This window comes from Clytia hemisphaerica, unplaced genomic scaffold (assembly GCF_902728285.1).
Source record: "Clytia hemisphaerica strain Z4C2 unplaced genomic scaffold, Clytia hemisphaerica genome assembly, whole genome shotgun sequence".
Lineage (NCBI taxonomy): Eukaryota > Metazoa > Cnidaria > Hydrozoa > Leptothecata > Clytiidae > Clytia > Clytia hemisphaerica.
Genome location: NW_027104543.1, coordinates 84,620 through 108,145, shown reverse-complemented (window position 1 = coordinate 108,145; position 23,526 = coordinate 84,620). Strand labels below are relative to the sequence as shown.

At 35.4% G+C, this 23,526-nt stretch overlaps 3 protein-coding genes across 3 annotated transcripts in view; 2 read left to right on the top strand and 1 right to left on the bottom strand.

Annotated features, from left to right (window-relative positions):
* LOC136822659 (spore cortex-lytic enzyme-like) overlaps window positions 1-19,930 on the bottom strand; it is a 57,801-nt gene extending 37,871 nt beyond the window's left edge. The window contains exon 1 of the mRNA XM_067078950.1: window positions 19,927-19,930. The gene's annotated coding sequence lies outside the window, so the exon portion shown is untranslated. The remainder of the gene's footprint in view (window positions 1-19,926) is intronic.
* Window positions 15,959-18,914, top strand: LOC136822663 (proteasome assembly chaperone 1-like). Its single transcript, XM_067078953.1, has 5 exons — window positions 15,959-16,160; window positions 16,680-16,920; window positions 17,182-17,386; window positions 18,209-18,339; window positions 18,791-18,914. Exons 1-5 carry the CDS (start codon window positions 16,015-16,017, stop codon window positions 18,863-18,865), a joined length of 798 nt encoding a protein of 265 aa, XP_066935054.1. The 5' UTR covers window positions 15,959-16,014; the 3' UTR covers window positions 18,866-18,914.
* LOC136822658 (uncharacterized) lies at window positions 19,383-22,086 on the top strand. Its single transcript, XM_067078949.1, has 2 exons — window positions 19,383-19,484; window positions 19,910-22,086. Exons 1-2 carry the CDS (start codon window positions 19,451-19,453, stop codon window positions 21,772-21,774), a joined length of 1,899 nt encoding a protein of 632 aa, XP_066935050.1. The 5' UTR covers window positions 19,383-19,450; the 3' UTR covers window positions 21,775-22,086.
* Window positions 22,087-23,526: the final 1,440 nt, after the last annotated feature.

Below are 23,526 nucleotides of genomic sequence, written 5' to 3'. Positions count from 1 at the left end.
GTTCACATAAGGTATATAACATCTTCAGAATTCTGAAAATCGAAATTTTTTTTCCCAAAGAACCCAAAATAGGTAAAAATAAGCTAAAAGAAGTTGTTTTCAAAATTAGTATATCATATCTTCAGTTTTCTTAATTTTTTGCCAAAAATCGCCAAAATCGCCCAAAAATTTTTCCAGCCCAAAATAAATAGGCCTTTTTTGAGTTAATTTTACATAAAAAAATGTTACCGTTTTTAATCAATGATGGAGGGTGTTTCTTATGTTCAAATTTCCTTTTAAGTAAGTTAACACTCTCCGTCAATAACCTTGATTTTCTCTTTATCTTTTCGACTGTAAGTCTTGTGTATTTGTCGTCGATCATAACTGTGTCCAACTAAAAATGGCACAGTCAGCACTCTCACTATCTAACAAAAGCATGTAAAACGTTATGTTTCTTTCGTAAATATGATCGCCCTCTCAATAGAACAGTTCGAAGCAGTGCAAGAAGTTTAGTGTCACGTCACATTAGGTGTCCATATTATGTGTGTTAGTTCCGTCGCCTTTGTCGCTGCAAATAATTTCTTATAGAGGCAATTTGCCTAATAAGACCCCTGCCTCGGCCCCGGTAAAACTTCTTGTCGCCTTGAACGCAAATAATTTCTTATAGAGGCAGTTTGCCTAAGACCCCTGTCTCGGCCCCGGTAAAACTTTTTGTCGCCTTGAACGTAAATAATTTCTTATATAGGCATTTTACCTAATAAGACCCCTGCCTCGGCCCAGGTAAAACTTTTTCTCAAATTGGCTTAGGAATGAAAATTTCTATCGAAATCCCAATGGGGATTAGAAATTCTTTTGTTCTCAGCTCATTTAAATTTTGAATAGGGATAATATCAGAGTCACTTTCCAAGTATCACCGGGGACGATTCTTTTGCCAAACAGGGGTGTCTATTAGGTACGAAGTAGGTCCTATTTTGTAGGAAATTTCCCAGGAAGTTTTGAAACCACAATCGATTTGTAAGTGCTCTAAAGTAGGTTTGAAGGGTAGAGTTTCAACTCTGAGTTTTAACGCTAGACTTAATGATCTTAGGATCTGAGGTTCCAAAAGCTCAAAAATAGTCCAATAAGGCTCAGAATATAGCCTGGAAGTCTGCCAACCCCTCCCAAGAAATTGGAATATTCGATTAAATTAAAATCGACTTTCTCGCCGGAATTTTAAATCTTGAAAAACGTTAAAATAACCGGAATTCTCAATATATTTCAACCATGATTGTAATGGATTGTAGTAGTAGGGCATCTTTTGATAAATTTTCTCGACTTGTTAATACAGTTATCTAATACTCATTGTCAGTCAATGCTCCAAACTTATATTCTACAATTTACACACCCTTGTTTCACAACCCCGGTGGAACAAAGATTAAAATCTCAATGGATAAAAATTCTATTGTTACAGGGTTAAAAAACTTAATGGGGATGGTTTTGGACAGCAATTTTTAAACATTGAATTTCGAGTGGGGATGAAGTCAATTTACCAATAGAGCTTGAATTTTAGGGCATTTTTTTCACCAAGGACGGAATTTTCGCCACATTTTAGAGTGGGGCAAAGTCCAAGTGGATCTGGAAGACAGGGTGTAATTTACGCTGGTCTCCAATGCAAATGTTCTCTATATCCTTTACGGAAAGTTTTATGTTCAACTATCGAGTCCTGAGAAAATGAACCTTTCTGTGAAAAAGTATTACGCCAAGAGTTTAAGATATTTTATAATCAATTCATGTGGAAATGGATCTCCTGCTCTGATAGAAACCATGGCCAATAATATGTAATCCTCAATCTGCAAACTCAACATTAATACATTTTTAGCCAATTCCATTTCTATAAAGAAGGTTTGACGTGATCCGATCAATATTCTTTAGCGTCCAAGGATTAATGGATATAATTCTTATTTCTAAACTTTGAGATTTTAGAATAAAGAAATTTGTAGTCGTTCGTGATAACTGTCGTCAGCTTTTCTCTTTGATTGAGATGTAATTTCACTGGAAATGCGTATTTAATAACTATAACGCCAATGATATTATATTAAAATTTTTTATAAAAACTACTAATACAGTGGAACCTCTATAATTTGAATGTCTCCTTAACTCGAATAATTGTTCGCTTCCCTTCGGTTAATGATGCCTCTTAAAACTTACTCCATAACTCGAAATTTCCTTTACTTGAATAAATTATTGTTCCCCTGCGTGTTCGAGTTATAAAGACTTCACTGTAGTTGCAACTCACCTGACCTTCGGTACAGAAAATTTAATTAAGGAATTTTTCAAAGACAAGATACTGTACGTCAACTTCAAATAGAATAGTAAAATTGAATGTTTGATATTGTTGGAAAGGTCTGTCTTTTCATCGCACTACTTTTAATTTAGGTTCTAATTTAAATTAACATCAGGTCGAAATAATAAAATAAATGAGGAAAAAAAGGTGAGCAATGAAGAGCCACTTACACAACTTTTTGATTTTACTAGGCGCTATCAGTATCATTAGCGAACTAAGGGACTTGGTTCTAGTTTACTGAAAAGACTTAATTCTACTGACTGTCAGAATCACAAAAGCGGTTGGGTACCAGTTTGACTTGAATCTAAGCTGTGTAGGTCATTATTTTTATCCTTAGCGACCATTTACTACACGTAGCATACATAGCATTGGAATTCTCTACTTTGGTAATTAATCTGATTGGGAAAGCGGATCGTGTATTTTAAACCAGATTAACTTTTCCGGTATTAATAGCATACCTTTTTAGTATTTACCAGTCTCCAACCGTGCTAACGTTCTGTTTTAACAATGATTTTCATGATTTACGATAAAACTACTTTCCATACCTATGACATACCTACTAATTGCTCATACTTTCATAATACTAAATATTCATCATTTGGCGTCCCAGGGGCGGGAGGGGCACTCGATTAAAAAACGACCATACATGCAGCCCAAAATTAAGCCTTGGAAATCGGACCATTACAGTGCAGAAAAAATTTACCAAAATAAAAGTAGTTTTTGGAGAAAAATCGACATCACGGTGCATTATCTTTAATTTTTTGACCATTTTAAGGCAAAATATGGTCAGATTTTCCAAACTTTATATCCTTAGAGTACGCACTTTTTTCTTATATTTTCTCACTTCGACACTACTAAAGCAGTGCACTTTGGGAAGTTTGGAAAAAGGACCCTTAGAGCTGCACGTACGGTAGGTTGTTTACCTCGAGTGCTCCCCTCCCAGGTTTGGCGTCCACTGAGCATCGCCCAATAAACTTACTTACCTTGCCTTGTAATCTTCAAACTCGTTGTGCTTTTGTTGCTACATCTATGTTTTCAGTGGCGTTCAGTGAGCACCATACAACCGTCATATGATTTTGCCCTTTTTTACCTGCTGGAGAATTTCAAGTGTGATATTTTTAGCCTCAGAATCAGGCAGAATTCATTCATGGGTTGGGTAAATTATAGGAAAAAGCAAGTCAAAGTGATTTTACCCCTCATTCAAAAAAGAAATCATACAATTGTTAGTTTCGTCTAAAAAACACAAATCTCTTAAATAAAGCCGTAACTTGTTTGTACCACATTTTGATTTACTGATGGATGTGATACCATTTTCGTGAGTGCTATTATAATCATCAAAAAGCGAGCCAAGGGACTGTATACGAGTTTGGAGTAAAAGCTCTAGATTTTAACTTCCGAAATAGGCAACAAGGTTTTATCCAATAAATTTCTAGTATCATGAAGTAACAAAACCCTTTTCAGTGAAACTACTTGTGTCAAGTTATACTGATCTGATCTACACTGCTTGGTTCTGCAGGGAGTTTTGTAATCGACCTTGTTTCCTGTATATTACCGGCTTTTTGATGACTGATAACGCCACCCACCCTAGATGATCCTACCTATCGTCTACACACGACATACATCACTAAAAAAGGGAATAGTTTAGGAGGTGGGATAAATTTGAAAATGGTGGTTAGCCCGGGATGGGGTAAGTAGTTGCAGAGATTGTTCTAAACTCTACCGCCACTTTTTTCCCGTAAACCGCCCTGACACCCTGACTCTGTACATATGTATTTTCCCGTGTTTACTAAGTTGTTCGATGAGCTTTCTTTTAGCTCTTGTCTCTCGGGTATTTTAAAAGATTGCATTACCTCGAAATGCTTATGTCATGTCTCTTATATATCATTACTACATTAAATTTATAAACGCACTTGTTTCAAAATAACTGAATCGTTTCTTTTGAAAACTGGTTCGATTCTCAGCGCAAACTAAGCTAAAGGAATGACATCCCGGGGGGGGGGGCACTTAGGCAAAAATAGGTACGGGGACGTGCCGCTGGTCAGGGTACCTTTTTCAGTGTTGCAGAATTACTGACAGGGTATCTAAAATTGCAAAATCCTGATCTGACAGGGGCGCAATTTCATGATGTGTGTCTGACAGGGTCTGTTTTTGCCGTTTTTGCATGTAGAGTTCTTTCGCAAATCGTTTTGACGCGGAGGTGAGCAGACCCCTGCGAGGGGCAAACAGCTTTTTGCAAATACTTATCGCACGGCCAACACAGGCGCTTTGCTGCTGTTGTCTCGCATCACACGCCCGCCATTGCGCCCTCTTAAAGGGATCGAGGCTAATTTAAACGATATCTCTGTTGAACTATTTAGAATAAATGTTCAGCTGAATAGTGGTACTAACAACATTGTTTCCGGAAATTTTTTTTGAAACTTGTATTCTTTTCGAGTTCGAAATCGAAACCTTTTGAGTCTTGCGCATCTCCCAAACAACATAGGTAATCAAACAAAGCAAGCATTTGCTCTCGTCCTCTTTGTAAAAGCGTCGTTTTAAAGCTTATACTTGCAAAATAGTCCTTTCAAACCTAGACTTCATCAGTTCTGATTTTGAGACCCTTACCGTAGGATCACGTAAGATTCCGATTCCTTTTATAACATTCCACTTGCCACTTGAAAACAGATGATAGTTAGTTCCGACTAGTTGAAAACAATGAAACAAGTTGGCCGATTATAAAAATAATCGAAACATTATAGCACCTGACCCCGAGAATGTAGGTGAAATTTGAATCAGACCTGAGAGATGTAGATTTGCATTTAAAAAAATATTGAATGTTTTAAACAAAATTTGAACTCCCAAAATCCTTTCCCAGGGGTTAGTTTCATTACTTTTGATAGATAGGCTAATTTTTTTGGTCTTTGAAGTTGACTCCCATTTTCGTTATAACCCTTAGAATGTAGGTTTGGAATGGCTTCATAGTGCGGAAAGGGGTCTGACCCCCCCCCCTTCTTAAACGAAACCCCCCCTTCTTGACATCCCCCCAACCTTTAAAAATGCCTATCCCCCAAGGGTTTTGGGCTAAATCTTTTATGGTAAAAAGGGAGGGGAAACAGTAAAGAAAAAGTAAGTCTGACAAATAGAATACCACTTTTTAGTGAAAATAAAGAACTTCCTTTCATGCTGACCAAATTTCATAACAGTGCTGGAAAATAATCTACAATCTTTTAGCGCTGTGAACCCTTAAGTTAGGGCTTATTCCCTGTGCCAAGGGAAGGTTCACCTCCTCCTCCTCCATAGTAAAATGTTGATTTTTTTCGATTGAATTAATTATAACAGGAAATTTTAGAAATATTTTATGCCAATACATTCTAAATTCTTCTAAAGAGCTTTTGGTATTCTGAAAATTGGACTTTTTCGCTTTTTATAACCCCCAGAATGTAGGTGAAAAGATTCGGTTGCTGAGAGCGAAATTTCAGTATTCATCGGAAAGTTTTGTTCTCTAAGTGAAATTCATACTTTAGAAATATACTCTGACAAAGAATTAATAAATATATTATAAATAAATAAATAAATAAATATATTTTATCGTGCTACAAATGATGAAAAGTAAAAGAAAGGACGAAAAGAAGAGACAAGAAAGTTGTTTTTATTTTGTAGGTTGAAGATTCTGTGTTAAAATATGTGAATAATGTAACAACACCTCTGCCTCGCAGCCCCGGTGGAACTTTTCCCACATCGGGTCAAAAGATTTCTACTAAATTCCCAATGGGGATAGAAATTATATTGTTCAAAACTTAGGCATATTTTCTGATTGGGCTGGGGTCCCAGCTGGTCTGGGACACGTCGTAAAAGCTTAAAATGCCAACATTAATCATCTCTCAGGTAATACTTTCATGTTATGTCGAGTCGTCGTCGTCGATTCTTTTGGTCGGTTTTCCAGGTATTGAGGTTTAATGTTTATGCAATGCTGTAGTTTTTTAGCCTGGAAATGTTGATATCACGTTATGCTTTACGAAAAACGCGAAAAACGTGTATAAAGAATAGGTTTTTAACATAGAATCTGACAGGGTAGGTTTTTCAGGGTAGAATCTGACAGGGTAAGGTTTTTCACAGTAGGATCTGACAGGGTAGGTTTTTCATCAAATTTTTCTTCTGACAGGGTCTATTTTTCATCAAATTTCATTTCTGACAGGATCGACTTTTGAAACTCCAGCGGCACGTCCCCGTCGGTCGTCAAGGTCAGTGCCCCCCCCCCCCCCCGGAATGACATGATAAGATGGGGATAAGATCTAGTCTGAATTGCAGACCTCTACAAAACACCAGGTAGTAATGCTCTATAAGGAGCACGAATTCGTCAGTGGATGCCAACAAGGAGACTTGTATAGCGAAGCGAAGTGTCCTTGATGCCAGCAGCCTTAGATGATTAGATAAGATCGGCTTATGGGGGCGATGTGGTGTGGCGGAGCAAGCCCATGCGTTAGTGCCAGCGCAGAATTATCAGAATCTGCTCGGAGGTCAGGAAAAAGAACTTTCGTTTTCTCGAAGTTAACACAGTCGGGTTTAATCCTATTAATACTATTATTCGAGGATTCATACAGGGAGTACAGTCAAAGTAGTTAGTTAACTAAGGGCTAGACCCGACTGAACAGTATTACAAGCAAGCCAAAGAAAAAAGCAAACAAAAAAGGCAGAGCAGGAATGAACAGGCAGAAACAAACAGACAAAGGTTCAAACGATGTGAAGACACATGCATGTTGGTAACTTTGGTACATCTTTGCTTTTCATTTAATAATTCATACATTTATTTTCATATCTTTTCATCAATTGTAAAAGGGGTTACGCACGATACGAAAATCTCGTGTTCGCAAGCGAAAGGTTTTTTTACACTACATACCGTAGGATTGCTAAACTTCCTTATTCCCAGCGAAACTTTCCGATTGCTAGTGTCAAACAAAAGGATCAAAACGCCACAAAAGTAGATTTAACACAAATTTTAGCCGGAGACGCCTAGAAGCAAAAAGATCCCGGAGACGGGGCAGGTATGTTTTCCCGGGAATGAGAAATTTGGCCATTTTATGATACAATTTTAAAAAGTTATGCCCAGCCGATTGCGTGATGCTTGATCGGGAAATAATTCGAGGCATGATTTGGGCTACTTTCGGGATATTTGCATGGTGAACAAACCTTTTTTGGTAATTTTCATGATCGTCACGAGAGCAAGGAAAATTTCTATTAATGCATTTTAAACATGTACAAACTCTGGTGAACCAAAAGAAAGTTGATATTCTATTTTCAAAACAAACTGCTTTTTTGAAGTTTTTTTAACTCAAATATCTTAAAATTTCAACCTTTTCTCTTTTCTCGTTTTCTTAAATCAGGTGGTAATGTATATCTACAAAAATTGATCTTGTTCATCAAAAATTGAGAATATTTTACAATAAGAAAACCAAAGGAAAATTTATATTTTCAAAATAGATGAAATATTTTGCATATACTTTCATATATAAAATATTGGAAAAAAGGTTTAATATATAAAATATTGGAGAAAAGGTAAAATATAAAAAATATTGAAATAAAGGTAAAAAATTATAGCATCCAAAAGTTATATTTTTTGAAATGCATGTCAAAAAGTTAAAAACTTTCAAAACAGGGAAACAATTTCATAATTTCAAACATACACTTTTTTAATATAAGAACAAATTTATAAGAACAACGAGCCTCAAAATCGCCAAAAAATAAGAACAATTTAAGAAAAATGCTGAGCCTGAAACTACTCAATTTCAATCAATTTAGGGGTCAAAGTAATAAAAATTGGGTATGATTCCTAAAGTACCTGACTTACATCCTATTAATAAGAACATGATAGAAGCTCAAAGTGCAAAAAAAAAAAGAGCCTCAGAAAAATTTTACTGGTTCTTATATAAAAAAAGTGTAATGCAAAAGAAGAAAAAAAAATCTCATATATACTGGGAAACATTTTCATAATCTGAAAGAACGCCGAAAGGAAAAAATTCCCCTAGCAGAAGGCATTTTGTAATTTTCAAAAGCATGCTGCAAATGCAAAAAATGTCACATAATTGGCAATCATAATTTCCAAAATTTCCAAAAAGAAAAAAATGTCTTCATGCCAGGATATTGCTTGAAATAAATTTTCAATTGAGGCAAAAATAAAAAAATGTAGCGTTTCTGGAAACCAACCGGGTGAAAAATAATAATTTTCTGATCTGGCCACAGACTATGGGTTCATCTATACAGTATAGTTCATTATAAAAAAAATCAAGTTGGAGCATTTAAGCTATAAAAGTAGTTTGGTTAGATATTCCCACTTGTAGATCAAGAATTGTTTGTTAGTTAGTAGTTGATACATTAGTATATTCAGGGCTTACTTCATACTGTTTGTACATAAAAGTTATTGTTAAAGTTCTATGTCAATGATCTTATATATTAATTACTAAAGTCATAAAAAAAATCAAATAAAAATTTTTTTTTGGCCGGCCGCATCAAGCTTTTTTCCTTCACCCGCATTCCGGAAACACTACATTTATTTTTATTTTTGCCTGACAGCAAAATTTTTCTACATTTTTTAAATACATGTGGAAGAAAATGTCAAGTTAAAGACAAACATTTTCCACATTTTAAGCGCACGGGGAAAAGAATGTCCAAGTTCACAGCAAAAACTTCCACGTTTTAAAAGCACGTGAAAGAAAATGTCCAAATTCACAGCAAAAATTTCCATGTTTTAAACGCACGTGGAAGAAAATATCCAAATTCACAACCAAAAGTTTTCCACGTTTTAAGCGCACGTGGAGGAAAATGTCCAAATTCACAACCAAAGGTTTTCCACGTTTAAAATGCACACGTGGAAGAAAATGTCCAAACTCACAACCAAAAGTTTTCCACGTTTTAAACGCACGTGGAAGAAAATGTCCAAATTCATAACCAAAAGTTTTCCACGTTTAAAATGCACGTAGAAGAAAATGTCCAAATTCACAGCAAAAATTTCCACGTTTTAAACGCACTTGCAAGAAAATTCACAACCAAAAGTTTTCCACGTTGCATTTTTAAAACATCAATCATCAATCAGTAAATTTTGCTCTGGGTTTAAATTTTTACATTAAAGCTAACCAGTTCATATCCGACCACACCCATTTCCTTGGCCTTGGGTGCCGCATCTACCATCATCTGACCATCATCAAAAAGAGTGAGTTCAAAACTTTTTTGATGTCGCAAGTATTTAACTTTTCAAATATAGCATGGTTAGATTTATCCACAAATATTCAGTCACCTGTCTTGTTAGAATTTGTGCAAATGTACGGGCAAAATTGAAGTTAGTTTGTTGTGAAAGTTGATAAAATGTCCTGTTTTTCAAGAGATTGCATACGTCTCATGCATCTCTCATGCCAAACCAAACGAAACATCAAATCCAGGAATGAATAATAAGAAAACTTCATCATCAACAATTTTTTGTAACAATCACACAAAAATCATGATCCAATTCAACTCATTAAAGCATAAAAAGCAAACAAAAATAGCGAAAGAGCAGTTATTAACCAGTTGTTTATTTTTGCCGCCATCTTTGTTTTGACTGTTAGAAAGCAGTATGGTCCGATCAACAATACGCTTCCGAACCAGGCGACGTTTCCCGATCGAGAAGGATACTTATATTTTCCGCAGACGTTTCTTGAAGAAATGACGTCTTCATCCTCGTAAAAAAAGACCCTACTGTTTATGGCGCCGGAGCTCGATTTACAAAGAGATTTGGAAAAAATCCATTACGTAATGCTTCCAACAGATAGTCGGGTACAGGCGATAATTCTCCATATTGGGACTTAAGACAGTTGCACACGACGACGAAAATCTGCATGGAAACGAGGCAAAAAAAGCTGAAAATCGATTTTATCACCTCGCATATCAGCTTTTTTCCCGCGCTTTTGCCAAAAGATTCGCACTCGCTCGCTGCGCTCGCTCGTGCGTAATTATCATATATAGCTATCATCATGCAGAAACGGCGAAAATTGTAGTGTAAGTCAGTATCCATATTTCAAATTTGAGTGTTCATCAGGCAGGCCACCAGATTCGGGGAAAGATCCGTCAGCAGAACGTAAATGTATCCGCAATGACTGACTGTCAGCAGACAGTTACATCAATGCAATATGGGGGGGGGTTCAGGGGTCTTAATAGCCTGGGAATCCAAGCTCATAATTTTAGAAAAAACAAAAAATACCTCACCTCACAAAGTTCTAAAATTATAGAGCTTGGTGCAGGTAGATTAGTCTGACACAGAATGTTATAAACAGTCTGTGTGTGAACCCTTGTTGACAGACTTTCTGAACTTTGGAAACCCAGGCAAACACACATATACCTTTATACCTATAAAAACTCTTTCACAAGCTCTAAAAGACTTTCAAAACTACTAAAAACTACATCAAAACATCAGCCACATGTATTTAGACTTCCAGCCAACAGCCATTTTGTTTCGAAATGAATCTATGTTTTCATTTTCATTTGTTTTCCTTTTTTCTGCTGCAGAGTCAGCTTTTTCCATAAATTATGCGCGCACATCGAAAATATCAAAATGCGCGCGAAAGTACTACTAAGTAATACGCCAAAAGCTGGCCAATCAGGCCGAACCTGCATTGCAGGGAAAAATCTCCCTGCAGGCGAGTTACCTGCACCAAGCGTTAAACCAGCAGCAAAAATATCATAAACTAGACTGTGAAAAAAGTTTAACGCTTGGATTCCCAGGCTAGGGTCTTAAATACCGTCATACCGCCCGTCGACAAACTTTTGGGTCAAATACCGTAATACTGTCGGTGAAGGAAGCCTAATACTGATACCGATATTATATTTGTTTTTTTTCGAAAATAATGAATTTTCAGTTATCAAATCTATTGTGTAGTAACAAATTAGAAACTGTACAGACAAGTCTTGTACCGTATAAGTTGGTCTAATATTGACATGCATCCGTCTTCTAATTGCGACACCCTTCTTTAGAGATAGGAACAATAGAAACTGAGGAAGGTCGGAATCGCTGATTGACTTTGATTATCGCGATGAGAGGAAAAATCTTTAGTCTATCAGTGATTTAAACCTTCTTATTATTCCTATCTATAAAGAAGGATGTCGAAATTAGAAGACGGATGTGGACATTAGACCAACTTACGGTACTTTATGAGGCCCCCCAGTCAACCCTCAATTCAGGTATTCACGCACAAATTTTTGCCAATTCACATATTCACGCGCGAAAAAAAAAACATTTTCACGTTTACGCACCAATTTTGCTTTTACATCTTTGGTTAAACGATTGTGACCTTATTGGGCTAAATTTAACATTTTTATGGTCTCTATTAAACAGATTAACCTATTCTTATAACAAATTGACCTCTTAAAAGGCTCATAAAATCAGATTTTTATTGTATGTTTTTATCCAGACAGTCATAATCAATAAAATCAATAAAATCGCATATTTTATGGATTACGGTTTTATTTATATTGTATTTTTGTGTCCATAAACTCAGCATTTAACAGGAATGAGTCTACTTTTCTGCAACAGAGACCATGACAAATGAAATTTCACTGCTGGTAACCGCGCCCTTTTAAATTTTCTTTGTTCTCTTTCAAAATGGCCAAAGTTTATTGGAAAATTATAAAGCAAGAAACATGCGATTTCACAAATTTTTGCCTTTTTTGTGAAATTAAAACTCGCAAAATCGCTTTGAGATTTCTGACTCGTATTTTAAAATTAAATCCACCACAAAATTTTTAAAATTGCATTTTAGGCAGAGAAGCCAGTCCAAAGTCTACATTTGTGGCAAAAATGGCTATTTTTTAGCTGTTTTCAGGCTTATTCACAAAATTAAATTTTTCAACAACAAAGAACAAAGAAAAAAAGAAGTCATTGTATTGCTATGACGCATAATCAAAAAAGAAAAAAGAAAAGACAGGGGTAAGTTGGGACGGAAATATTTTAGACCTTACACATCCCCTACAGTATATCAAATCATCAGAGGGGATGCGTGCAGTCTAATGTCAAACAGGAACTATAGTTCCAGTTTCTGTGTATTTTAATGTCAAATAACACTTTAATTTGTAGATCAGCAAAATGTAAAACTCTAAAAATATTAAACATATCTAAAACGATGTCAAAAACTATTTTTATTGGTGTTGCTGCTGTAGTAATTGCTGGCATTTTTTATTTTTACAACACTTATGATCTTGGTGTTAACTCTTTTAGCAGTGAAAAAGATAAACCTGTAGCCACTTTGAAAGGCGTGCAATATTCAATGATGGGTAACAAATCTACAACAGCTTGTAAAGATTTTTCTGTCTTAACATGGAATGTATGGTTTGGTACTGGCCAGAAATGGGATGCACCGGCAAAAAGATGGGTAGAGCTGTTGCATATTGTGGTTGGCAAAAAGCCAGATGTTATTGGATTTCAGGAATGCACTGCTGACTTCTTGAAAATTGTACAAGGACACACAGAATTTTCAAATCTTTATGTTGCACTCAATGACAAACCTGCTCATTCAAGATACTTTGTAATGATTTATAAAAGGAAAGAATTGAAGACTTTGAAGAAAGATACAATTACTTTCAAAACACAACATGATAGAAGATGTGAATATTTGGATGTCGAAAAAGAAGGAGCTAAATTTCGCTTTGGTACTGTTCATATCGAGTCCTATGTCACATCACCAAATATCAGGGAAATTCAAATGGGAACCATATTCGATGTTTTACAAGACAAAAAAGCTAAGAACAAAGAGCTTGCTTTTTTGGTTGGTGATTTCAATTTCCATGAAACAGACAAAGAAAATAAGTTTATAGAGACCAGTCAATTTAAGGATACATGGCGGGTTGTCCATAAGGAGGCACCTGGATATTCTTTTGAGTCCAAACATAATTTGATGAATCAACATGCAATGCTTGTTGGAGAAGGCATCTCCACTCCAACTTTCTTAAGGTTAGATAGAATTTTGTTTTGGCAAGATGATACAAAGGTATGGAAACCTACCCATATTGAACTTCTTGGACAGAAATCATTTGATGAAATCATGTTAAAGGATGGCACTAAAGTACCATTGTTCCCTTCAGATCACTATGGTTTATTTTCAAGATTTGAGCTAATTGCTGATTAATTTGTTGGATAATATTTTTTCACTATAGATCTTATTGGAGTTGATTGATTTTTCTAAAAAAGTGATGCATTGTGGGATTCTTTCGGGATTATTACAATAGAATTCCCTCAAGAAATTCCTAAGAGATTTCTATTGTAATATTCCTAAAACAATCCCACAATGCATCGCTTTTTTAGAAAAATCAAAAACTCCGCTAAGGTCTGTTGAACTTTTCACCGTTTTCATGTATATTTGAAATCATTTTTTGGGGGGTCGTTATTGATTTTATCTTTTGTCTGTATTCTTAAGAGCAGTGGAAAATGGTTCAAACTGTGGTCAATGAATCTACAAAGTTAAAAATTAGCTCAACAAACAGATTTTTACTCTCGACTTCGTTATGTTATCTTCTTTGTTACGTGGTTGCACTAATGAAATTATAGTAATTAATTTAAATTTGTAAATTATTTGATAAAATTTTATGGTTTTGTAGAGTATATACACGATTATTTAGGGGATTATTTTCTTTTTAATCTATATTACAATTATAAATCAAGTATTACAAGTATTATTATTTTTGCTTTAGTAGCAAAACATCTCAACTTACTCATTAAAAACTCTTCTTTTCGCCATTTCATTTCTTTTTTTGAATAAATGGTTTTAATTTCACTTTTGCGGATATGTTTTTGCATAAAATAGCTATCGATCCCTAAGGGTGAGGAGGCTGGATAAAACAGTAAGAAGTTGGGTTTATGTCAATCATCTGAAATTTTTACATTGATTTTATTACAGATAGAAATATTTTGAAAACATTTTTTTTTAATAAACTAAAATAAATGATTGAAAGGATGTCACAGGGCCTTGGCTCATTATTTCGGTAAACTTGATCCAAACCCTTTGTGGTGTTAAGGGCTCATAGTTATTTCTAGAATTTTGGTTTGGTTTTCTTCTAGTGAATTTTTGTTTACATAAATGGAATCTTTCTTTGGAACCTTGCTTTTAAACCTAAAAATTGTAGATATACTCCTGTTATTTTTTACTTATAGAGTTACAGATAAAAAGTATTAATGTTAAAATCTAATGGGAAATACCTCTTCGGAAAATACATGCACTGAGCTCTCAGTTTTATCCTGGAATATTTGGTTCGGTACAAGCCAGAAGCTTGACCAGCCAGAGCAAAGATGGACAGAATTACTCAACATTGTTGTCAATAAGAACCCTGACTTAATTGGTCTTCAGGAATGCACTTTAGATTTCTTAAAAGTTGTCAAAAAACATTCCAGATTCTCTGATCATTACGTTGTTGTCAATGAGAGACCTTTATATTCCAACTATTTTGTTATGCTTTACAAAAAGAAAGATTTGAAAATCTTAAAGAAAGGGACAATCAAATTGAAAACGACTTTGGAAAGACAATGTGAATATATGGATGTCGAAAAAGAAGGAGCTAAATTTCGGTTTGGTACTGTTCATATCGAGTCCTATATCACATCACCAAATATCAGGGAAATTCAAATGGGAGCCATATTTGATGTTTTACAAAAGAAAACTAAGGACATAGAGCTTGCCTTTTTGGTTGGTGATTTCAATTTCCATGAAACAGACGAAGAAAATAAGTTTATAGAGAGTAGTCAATTTAAGGATACATGGCGGGTTGTCCATGAAGATCTAGATGGTTTCACCAAAGATTCTGATCATAATGTTATGAACCAAATGTTCCATGGGAAGCCTATTACACAGAAAAAGAAAAGGATTGATCGAATTTTGTATTTGGAGGACACCAATGATGTGAATCATTGGAAGGCAACTCAATGCCAAGTTATTGGGGATGAGATATTTGATGAGATCGTCATGCACGATCAAACCAAAGTTTCCATGTTTCCTTCTGACCATTATGGTTTACTTGCTAAGTTTGAAAAAAACTTAAGTTAGGTGTAAATTTTTTTCCCTAGAAGAACTGTTTTGTTTTGATAAGGCATTTCCTTTGCTATTATTTCTACCATAAATCGGATTAATTTTGTGTTTTGAATAATTTTGTGTAGATGATCTAGCAAAAATCAGTTGAAAATGGACCTGTAGCAAATATCAAAATATACAGTATATTTTACGTGGATTTAGTTTCGTAAGTCAGTAATCTTTAAACGATTTCGTTAGATGTATTTTTTTCCAAAAAAAGGATAGTTGTAAAAACGTGGAATTAAATCTTGCAAAATTAATCGTTCATAGTACTTAAATTGTTTGCGAAATCTTGGAACAGTAGAATAATTTGGGAGTGTTATTTTGTTGTTATCCTATTTATATTTTTGTATGATATGTTTTTCTCAAAAAATTTCTATATTTTGTATAATTTTTTGTAATTCTTATAGATATATTATAAAGATTTTTTTTAAATGTCGTAAAAGGAAGCACTAAGAATTGGATCCTGTATATTTTTTCAAGAGGTCCCTTAATTTGAAATAAAACGAAAAACCACGTGTTACCACCCAGTAGAGCTGAGTTACTTGAATTTGAGTTACAGTTTTTTCAGATCAACCATTGTTTTTCTTGTTCATTTTAGATTCAAAAAAACTTTTATCAACAAAAAGAAAGAAAAACAAACAAACACATCAAAAAATGGTGTTAGGAAATTGGACATTGACCGAAGCAGTTGACCAGACAGCTTTCTTTGAAGAAGAAGAAGAAAATCAATATGAATGCGAAGATGAAGAAACTAGAACACAATATCAATTTCATTTTATGGATAACCACGATACCAAAAGGTATGGACTTGTTGATAGGGTCGCTAAGCTTTATATTTCCCTAGAGACTGTTTCTTGCTTCCTGGACAATAAATCTGTTTTTTTAGGTGGGAAATTTGGTATTCTATATAAAGTGCAGTTAATCATTATGCCAAAAGGCTGCAAAAGGTTAAGACTTTTCGGTAGAACTAGACCCTAAGATATTGCGGGTATTGGTGTGTTTGTTCGGGGGGAGGCTTTGATTAATCACCTGATATAGAAAAAATAATTACAAGAGAAAATATTTTATAAACAAATTTACAGAGTAAACAGGCTCTGGCGCAATGAATTGTGGGTAATTACAGACTGAATGTGCTCTAGCGACTTAGCGCTTGTCCAATGAAAAATCGTCAATAAGATTCGGACCCATTGGAAGACGTTGTTAGTCCCACCCCAAATGGATCATTTATAGCGCTACGAGAGAGCCCAAGAGATTTTTATATCCTATATTCTTATTAACTGTTTAAAAAACAAAAAATATTTCTTCAATCTCTATTTCAGTTTTGAAGCTGACGAGCTCATTATTTGCATTGGCAGCGGAAACGCTTTCATTGAAACTTACACAAACATGGGTGACAGTCAACACATAGCCTCATATCTCCAATCTAAAAGCGACTCTGATTCATCTCATAATAAGAGCAGTAAAAAAAACTCTTGTCATGTTTATAAAAGCCTAAAGACATTGATATGCAGCCTGAAGTATCACATTGAACCGAAAGATCTTCACAATTGGACATCAACGGTAATTGTTATAATACTGATTTGTTTTAAGTATTATTGCTTTGTTTTCATTTGACCCAGTGGTCTTATCTTTTATTTAGGCCCGGCGAACGGTGAATTTCACCGGTCTAAAAATTCGGTTTGCAGCCTCAAGTACAACATATTCATGCTAATCAGGGCTTGCTAAGAATCCGCCGGCCTAAAATCTAGACTTTTAGTTTTGTCCTGTGGAAGTCTGTCTGACATTAGACTCAACTAACCTAATATTTGTTCTTTCTGGTAGTTACTGCAAAATATAAATGTCAACAATATCAAAGTACTTTGTCAATCACCCAAGTATTTACTGCGGAATCAAAGAGAGTCTGACCATGGCGATGGAAATGATATTGACGTACTGAGGTGTTTGTCGTGTCATGCTGAAAGGAGCAGTTCCTTGAAAGTAAAAGTTCTGGAAAATCAAAATATCGTTAAAGATTTGCCAGCAGCAAGTCAGTTTTTCGTTTTATAGTATCTCATCGGAACAAATTTCAAATTTCAAATTTCAACTCTCTCTTATTCGAATCTTTATTATTCAATTCTTTCTGTAATCCGAATTAAAATATTGGTCCCTTCAGCTGGAGGTTCAAATTACTCTCTGTAAATCGAATCTTTCTCTTATTCAAAAAGAATCTTTAGTCCCTTGAAGATCGAATTAGAGAGAGTCAACTGTATGTTTTAATCATTACAACATGTATTTCCTTTTCCCTCAAACACTGCAAGCAGGAAGCTAAAAGAAATCTCAAGTTCAAACTTCTTGTTATACTTCCCATATATCGTAACCACTGACCTTTATATACCCTGGACAAAGCATCTCAATCCCAGCCAAGCAAAATCTTTGATCGGAGTTTTTTGAAAATTGGTACTCTAATGTCGGCACTACTCGATAGCGGTGTAAATGCATTGAGAGTGCTAGGTCCACTTTTCCTCAAATTCTTTTGATGATGTAGCGGCGTTAGACGTTAATTTTCAGCATTGCAATGGCTTCTCCTTGGGTACCAATTCTAAAAAAACTCCAATCAAAGATGGCAGATATTGCTTGGCCCAGGGTTATATAAAGGTCAGTGATCGTAACACGAACCAGGAACTATAATGAAGAAATTTAGAATTCATGATATGCACCATTGCAATGTCTTCCACAGACCCAACAGCTCATTGGTTGAAATTGACGTAATGACTGATTTTATGTCACTCACAACCAATCAGCTGTTGGGTCGGTGATGTAATGTCAGAAGACTATCATGAATATACTGCTTTATTTTCTTTTTTTATAGTGTTCAACTACTGTTCAGCGTACGAGAAATCGTGCACCCTTTACATAGCATACACTGAATCCCACTTCGTTGACGTCTTCACGTTGAAATGTTTTGAACCTCTTCTTAAGGAAGTTACTTTATCAAATCAAGTAAGTAGATCAAAGGGATTGTTTAAATTTTTCTTTTTGGAAAATTGGCTTGTTTCCTTATTCTTTCTTGAAGTTATCTTTTTTTTCTCGCCTTAAAGTCAAAATTCAGATTTGAGTATGTCAACTTAGACCATGTCAATGTAAGGAAGCTCTTTGCCAAAAAAAATTTTAAACCATCTGACTATCAGTTAAAAACACGGTAAGGTTTTTAGCGGAAGAAAAAACTCCGTTAAGATTTTTTCATAGAAAAATAAAAAGCGGGTTGGCCATGGTCTAGTATGTGAAATTTTGAATGCTCACGACCTTTTTTACTTAGCTTACCAGATCGATCTTGCCCGGCTTACCTTCTTACCTTTGACCAACCTTTTTACGCCTTGAAAACATTATTTTCTTCTAGCCCGAGGCCATATGAAAAAAATTTCCATAACTATTTCATGTTTCTCTTTTCTAGGTTTCGGATAGTGTTTTGGCTACAAGGCTGAAAAATTTTGAAGGTTATGGTGTCTCTAATAATGTTTATATTTGATATGATTTGTAAATAAGTGAAATAGAACTGTAAATTTCATCTGTCTTTAGATAGTGTCCATACTGTTTAATACCTGACTTTTACAGTTACCGTTTCGTACCCTGTTGTTTCGAGTGTATGACAATATAAATCTTGTATGAATTCCTCGAGGGAATTCTATTGTAATACACTCGAAACAATCATATCGCTTTTTTAGAAAAATCAAAAACTCCGATAAGGTCTATTCGTGAAAGTTTACGCAGGCGGAGAAAATATCTTTTTTTTCCCAGCTCTTTAACCTAGCGGTCTCAATATGCTCAAATTTTACTTGTACCAGCCCGCCCACGGGCGTTTTTCATGTTTTGAAAAATCTTGCCGTGATGTCGGTCTGTTTCGGTTAGCGATCGATTCTGTGTTTCAGTTGGTACTCACTTCTTTTTTTCACGCGTGAAGGATTAAACGATACGAGTTATTATGATTATACTTATACTTACTCATAACTTATACTTACATTACTTCTTCTATATATTTTAGAAAAAGACAAATTGAAATTAAATGAAAATAATATCAAGATTAATACCAAAATGAAAGAATAACCAATAGACGATGAGCAGTACCAGTACTAGTCATACTGAGTTGGGTGAGTTGTATACACATACACATAGACAATGTTGGTAAAATACAGAATCTGGCTAAAACTATCAGTCAAAATCTCCCAAGAACACAACTTCTGATTTTTGTCAGAAGTAAATTAGCATACCTTGGTAGCCAGCAAATACGCTCCACATACTGGAATCAGCAGAGGGGAAGTGTGCGACGTTTCTGGACCTATCCCTCGACGCTTGGTCTGTACCCGACCCCCCCCCCTCATAGATGTGATGTCAGATCAATTTATGTCCATACTAAGATTTTTCCAGCCGAGATTTCTCCAGTGAATTGAATTGAGTTATTAAGTTGTCTGTCTCTGTCTCTACTATAATTTTTAAAGTATTCATGTTTTTAAAAGAGAACTACCTGGTTGACGCAAGATATCTACTATTTCACGTGAATCTTTTTTATCTTTAGATGCAAGTACGTGCAAAGATATCCCAAGACGACGTAGAAGCAGACATCGCAGTCGAAGTACCTGTAGTACTGACAATAAAGACACCCCTGTCTCTTTTCAACAGAAAAGTGAACACAATTTTCAAACATGGAATGAAAACCTCACCATAATACCTTCAGTCTTTCGTCATGACTCGGAAGGAATACCAATCGGCACCCAAGATAAGGGTGGCCAGGCCGCACTCAAAGGTCCTCAAAAGGAGAAAGATTTCTTGGATAAAATGAAAGAATTTGGTGTGGGTAAGGCTGCTATTGTATTACACAGTCTTAAATTTCGGGAACTTTTTGAGCATTACAATAAACTTTTAACAAAACATTCATCTATTCACAAACATCATCAGCTATACACTATTGAAGCTTTCCGTAAAGCAAGGCATTACGCGCCAGAGATGAAAGAATTATCACAGGAAGCTGAAGTTGATTTTCTGATGTTGGTCAAATCTAAAGGATTCTTTTTGTTCGAGGTCAAATCCTCCATTGGAGAGCGGTATCATGCCAAAGAACAATTAGTGATCCGTCGCGCTCTAATGAACGTCCTAATAGAAGATGCAATTAAAGAAGGAAAACTAGGTGAATGGACTTATCATGATTTACCGAAATATTGCGCTTCAATCTTCCCGTCTTCTCAAAGACCAGAAACTTTCTTTGACGACGAGTATTTCGAAAATGATTTTTCAAACCCTTTGGAATGGTTGGATTGGTGGATGTTACTGGTGGACTCGAAACCAGACCTCCAACCTGAAACCGATATTTTGTTTTCTAAAATTGTTTCTAGGATCATGTACACTGTTTCAGACTACATGCCTTTGACCTTGAGTGAAGGTATTGCCGACATAGGTGATGACATTCAACAACAGAAACTGTTGAAAACATTTGGCACCGTACCCAGGGTAACGTATGATATTGATAATAACTCAGAACCAAAATCGACCAAATTAAGCAACGCTCAAGTAGCAGTATTGAATGGATTTCGTCGACAAGTTATTGTCGGTCCAACTGGAAGCGGAAAATCACTTATCATAGCTGCCAAGGCCTTACAGTTGTCCAGCCAAAAGAAAAATTGTCTGTTGATTTGTGGTTTTGATTGCGTTGGGTTGAAACATTGGTATATCAAAATGATGGGTTTGAATGAGTGTTATGGACATGATCATTTAGAATATGTCTATGTTTCTACGTTGAAAGAACTGTTGGAAAACAAAGAGGTGAACCCTGTCGAGCATTACTGCTTGATTGACGAGCTTGATGAAATTATAGAAGGACAGAAAGGGCCTTTACTTGTTGAGTTTTGGAACAATGTATTACGTAAACCTTTTGCGTGGATGGCTACGGATAAAGAATCAACGTTGCAGAGAGTTTTACGTGATATGGTTGATTTTGACTCAAAAGACCTTTTCAAGGTGTCACTTTTGAGTCAAGTACTGAGAAACACTGTCAGTATTTTTAAAGAGTTTTCAGGGAGAATGGACCCGACTCATCGTGATTTGGATATTGAAGTCGGGCATGATGTTGAAGGGTTACCCGTTGATCGATCACATGTTTTGAATGTTGAAAAGATGTCTCAGAAAGTTATAGAGATTATTAGAGTGTTGACGCAAAAACGTACTGAATCGAGTATCAATATTCGAGAAATGGATTATCGAGACATTTTGGTTTATGTTACTGCCGACAAAGAACAGAAAAATCGTCAGGTTGGTGAAATGTTGAAAATGCTAAATGATTCAACTATTCCTGTGAAGACCTTTAGACATTTTAGTGGAGAAGGATTCTCTAAAAAAAACGAAGGAACCGCTATCAGACAAAGTGTTATTGGCATGGAGGGAAAGTGATATCTTATCACTTGAATTTGTTGCGGTAATTTCTTGTGAGATTGGTCGGGAAGCGTCAACTACTGTTTTGGGTCGTGCTGTATCGCAACTATTTCGCGTACACCTTTCCACTTGAATTTGGGGGAAAATATTTAAGTACTTTACGGGAAATTAGTTTTGGCGAGAACTATGCCTAATTTCGCCTAATTTAATTTTTTCAATAATTTTGATGTTTGTCAAAATTACTTTAGCCGAATAAAATAACATACATACATGAATCTTTCTTTCATAGGGGTTTAATTTTTTCATTTATTTTAGAGCGGCGATTTTGATTTTTCTGATAGCGGCTGAGACAAAAAATATATTTTTCTTTCTGAGGGGACTGATAGTTTTTGGACTTTAGTAAACATAGGAATTACAAGTTCTCATTTTTAATGCTTCTAATAAAAATAAATTAAAACACAGTATTCGTACTATTTTCATATAGTACAGTATAAACTCTCTAAGTCGAACCTCTATAACTCTAACAAGTTTTCTCGTCCCTTCAGTTAAACCCTACTCCATAACTCCATAACTCAAAAAAACTACTCCTCGTGCATTTTCGAATTCTAGAGATAGTGTGGTCGTGTTACAAAAATACAGGCTGTTTCAAGATAATTCATGCAGAAGATGCTATATATGGTCAATTTTAGACCAAAATGTGGCGAAAAGTGGAACTTGCGCATGAAATATCTCGAATTAGGTAAGGAAATCGGCTATAACCGTTTCAAAGTCTTCTATATAGTTTTTCGAGAGCTTTCGAATGGTATACTTGATAATGTCTAAAAATGAGTTTGAAATTTTCAAAAAATTTCTCCCTTAGGATTTTGCCTGGGGAAAATAGAAATTGCCCAAAAAAGGGATGTTCCACCAGTAGGATTTTAGGGGATTTTTTCCTGAGGTATAAGCATCCTATAGAGAAGGTCTGGAGAAAGTTTCAGCTAGATCTTATTTTTTCCCTTAAATTATGCTAGACAACCCCACTAAGACTCACTGTTGCTCATTTTTTTGAATATAGAAAATCGAGCAAAATCAATACTGATTTCTTCAATTCTAAAGCGTCGAATCAACAATGAAACAGTTATCTCGAAATTTACGGGGAATATTCTCTGAGTACATGCTTTTTTTCTATAAGCTTAACGTCTATAAGCATACTCAGGCTCAGTTTTCGGTACCTTAACAATGACCCTATTGTTTAAGAACGATAGATTACTAAGCATAATGTGAGCCTGATATATGGGCAGACACTTGCTTATAAAAAGCATGTAACAAAAAAGATCAAGAGTTTATTTCTAAGGAGGGGGCTGAGACTCTAGAGAACCGATGATCAGGCCCTGTCCTGTCCTGTCCGGTTATTTTGAATTGTGTGCTCATAAGGGTAACAGAAACTTGTAAATAAAATTGCAATATCTCCTAGGATGCCTACTGTCCTGTATACTATGTAGTGGGGTGTAGTCAGTGGCGTTGTGGCAGGGGGGCCGGGGGGGCATGGCCCCCCAGCGGAGCTTTTTTGAAGGGGCGCCGAAAAGCAAGGGGCGTCAAAAGAGGATTTTTTAAACGCTGTAATCTTAAAAGTCATACTTTATGCGCCTTAAATACTTACTGAGATAGTTTTAAAATTCTTGCAATTTTTTTCGCTCGCTTCGCTCGCAATACAGTTAATTGTTACCTTCTTTGCAATCTAGCTAATTTACAAATTTTTTTTGTGTACAATATAGAATTATTAAATGAAAA

What these genes read in the sequence shown, in the direction of transcription:
- LOC136822663 (XM_067078953.1), top strand. Translation starts at nt 16,015, where the DNA reads ATGGTGTTAGGAAATTGGACATTGACCGAAGCAGTTGACCAGACAGCT. An exon ending in TTCACAATTGGACATCAACG is followed by an intron (nt 16,921 to 17,181) that starts GTAATTGTTATA and finishes TCTTTCTGGTAG; the next exon opens with TTACTGCAAAATATAAATGT. An exon ending in AAGTTACTTTATCAAATCAA is followed by an intron (nt 18,340 to 18,790) that starts GTAAGTAGATCA and finishes TCTCTTTTCTAG; the next exon opens with GTTTCGGATAGTGTTTTGGC.
- LOC136822658 (XM_067078949.1), top strand. Translation starts at nt 19,451, where the DNA reads ATGAGCAGTACCAGTACTAGTCATACTGAGTTGG. An exon ending in TACTAGTCATACTGAGTTGG is followed by an intron (nt 19,485 to 19,909) that starts GTGAGTTGTATA and finishes TTTTATCTTTAG; the next exon opens with ATGCAAGTACGTGCAAAGAT.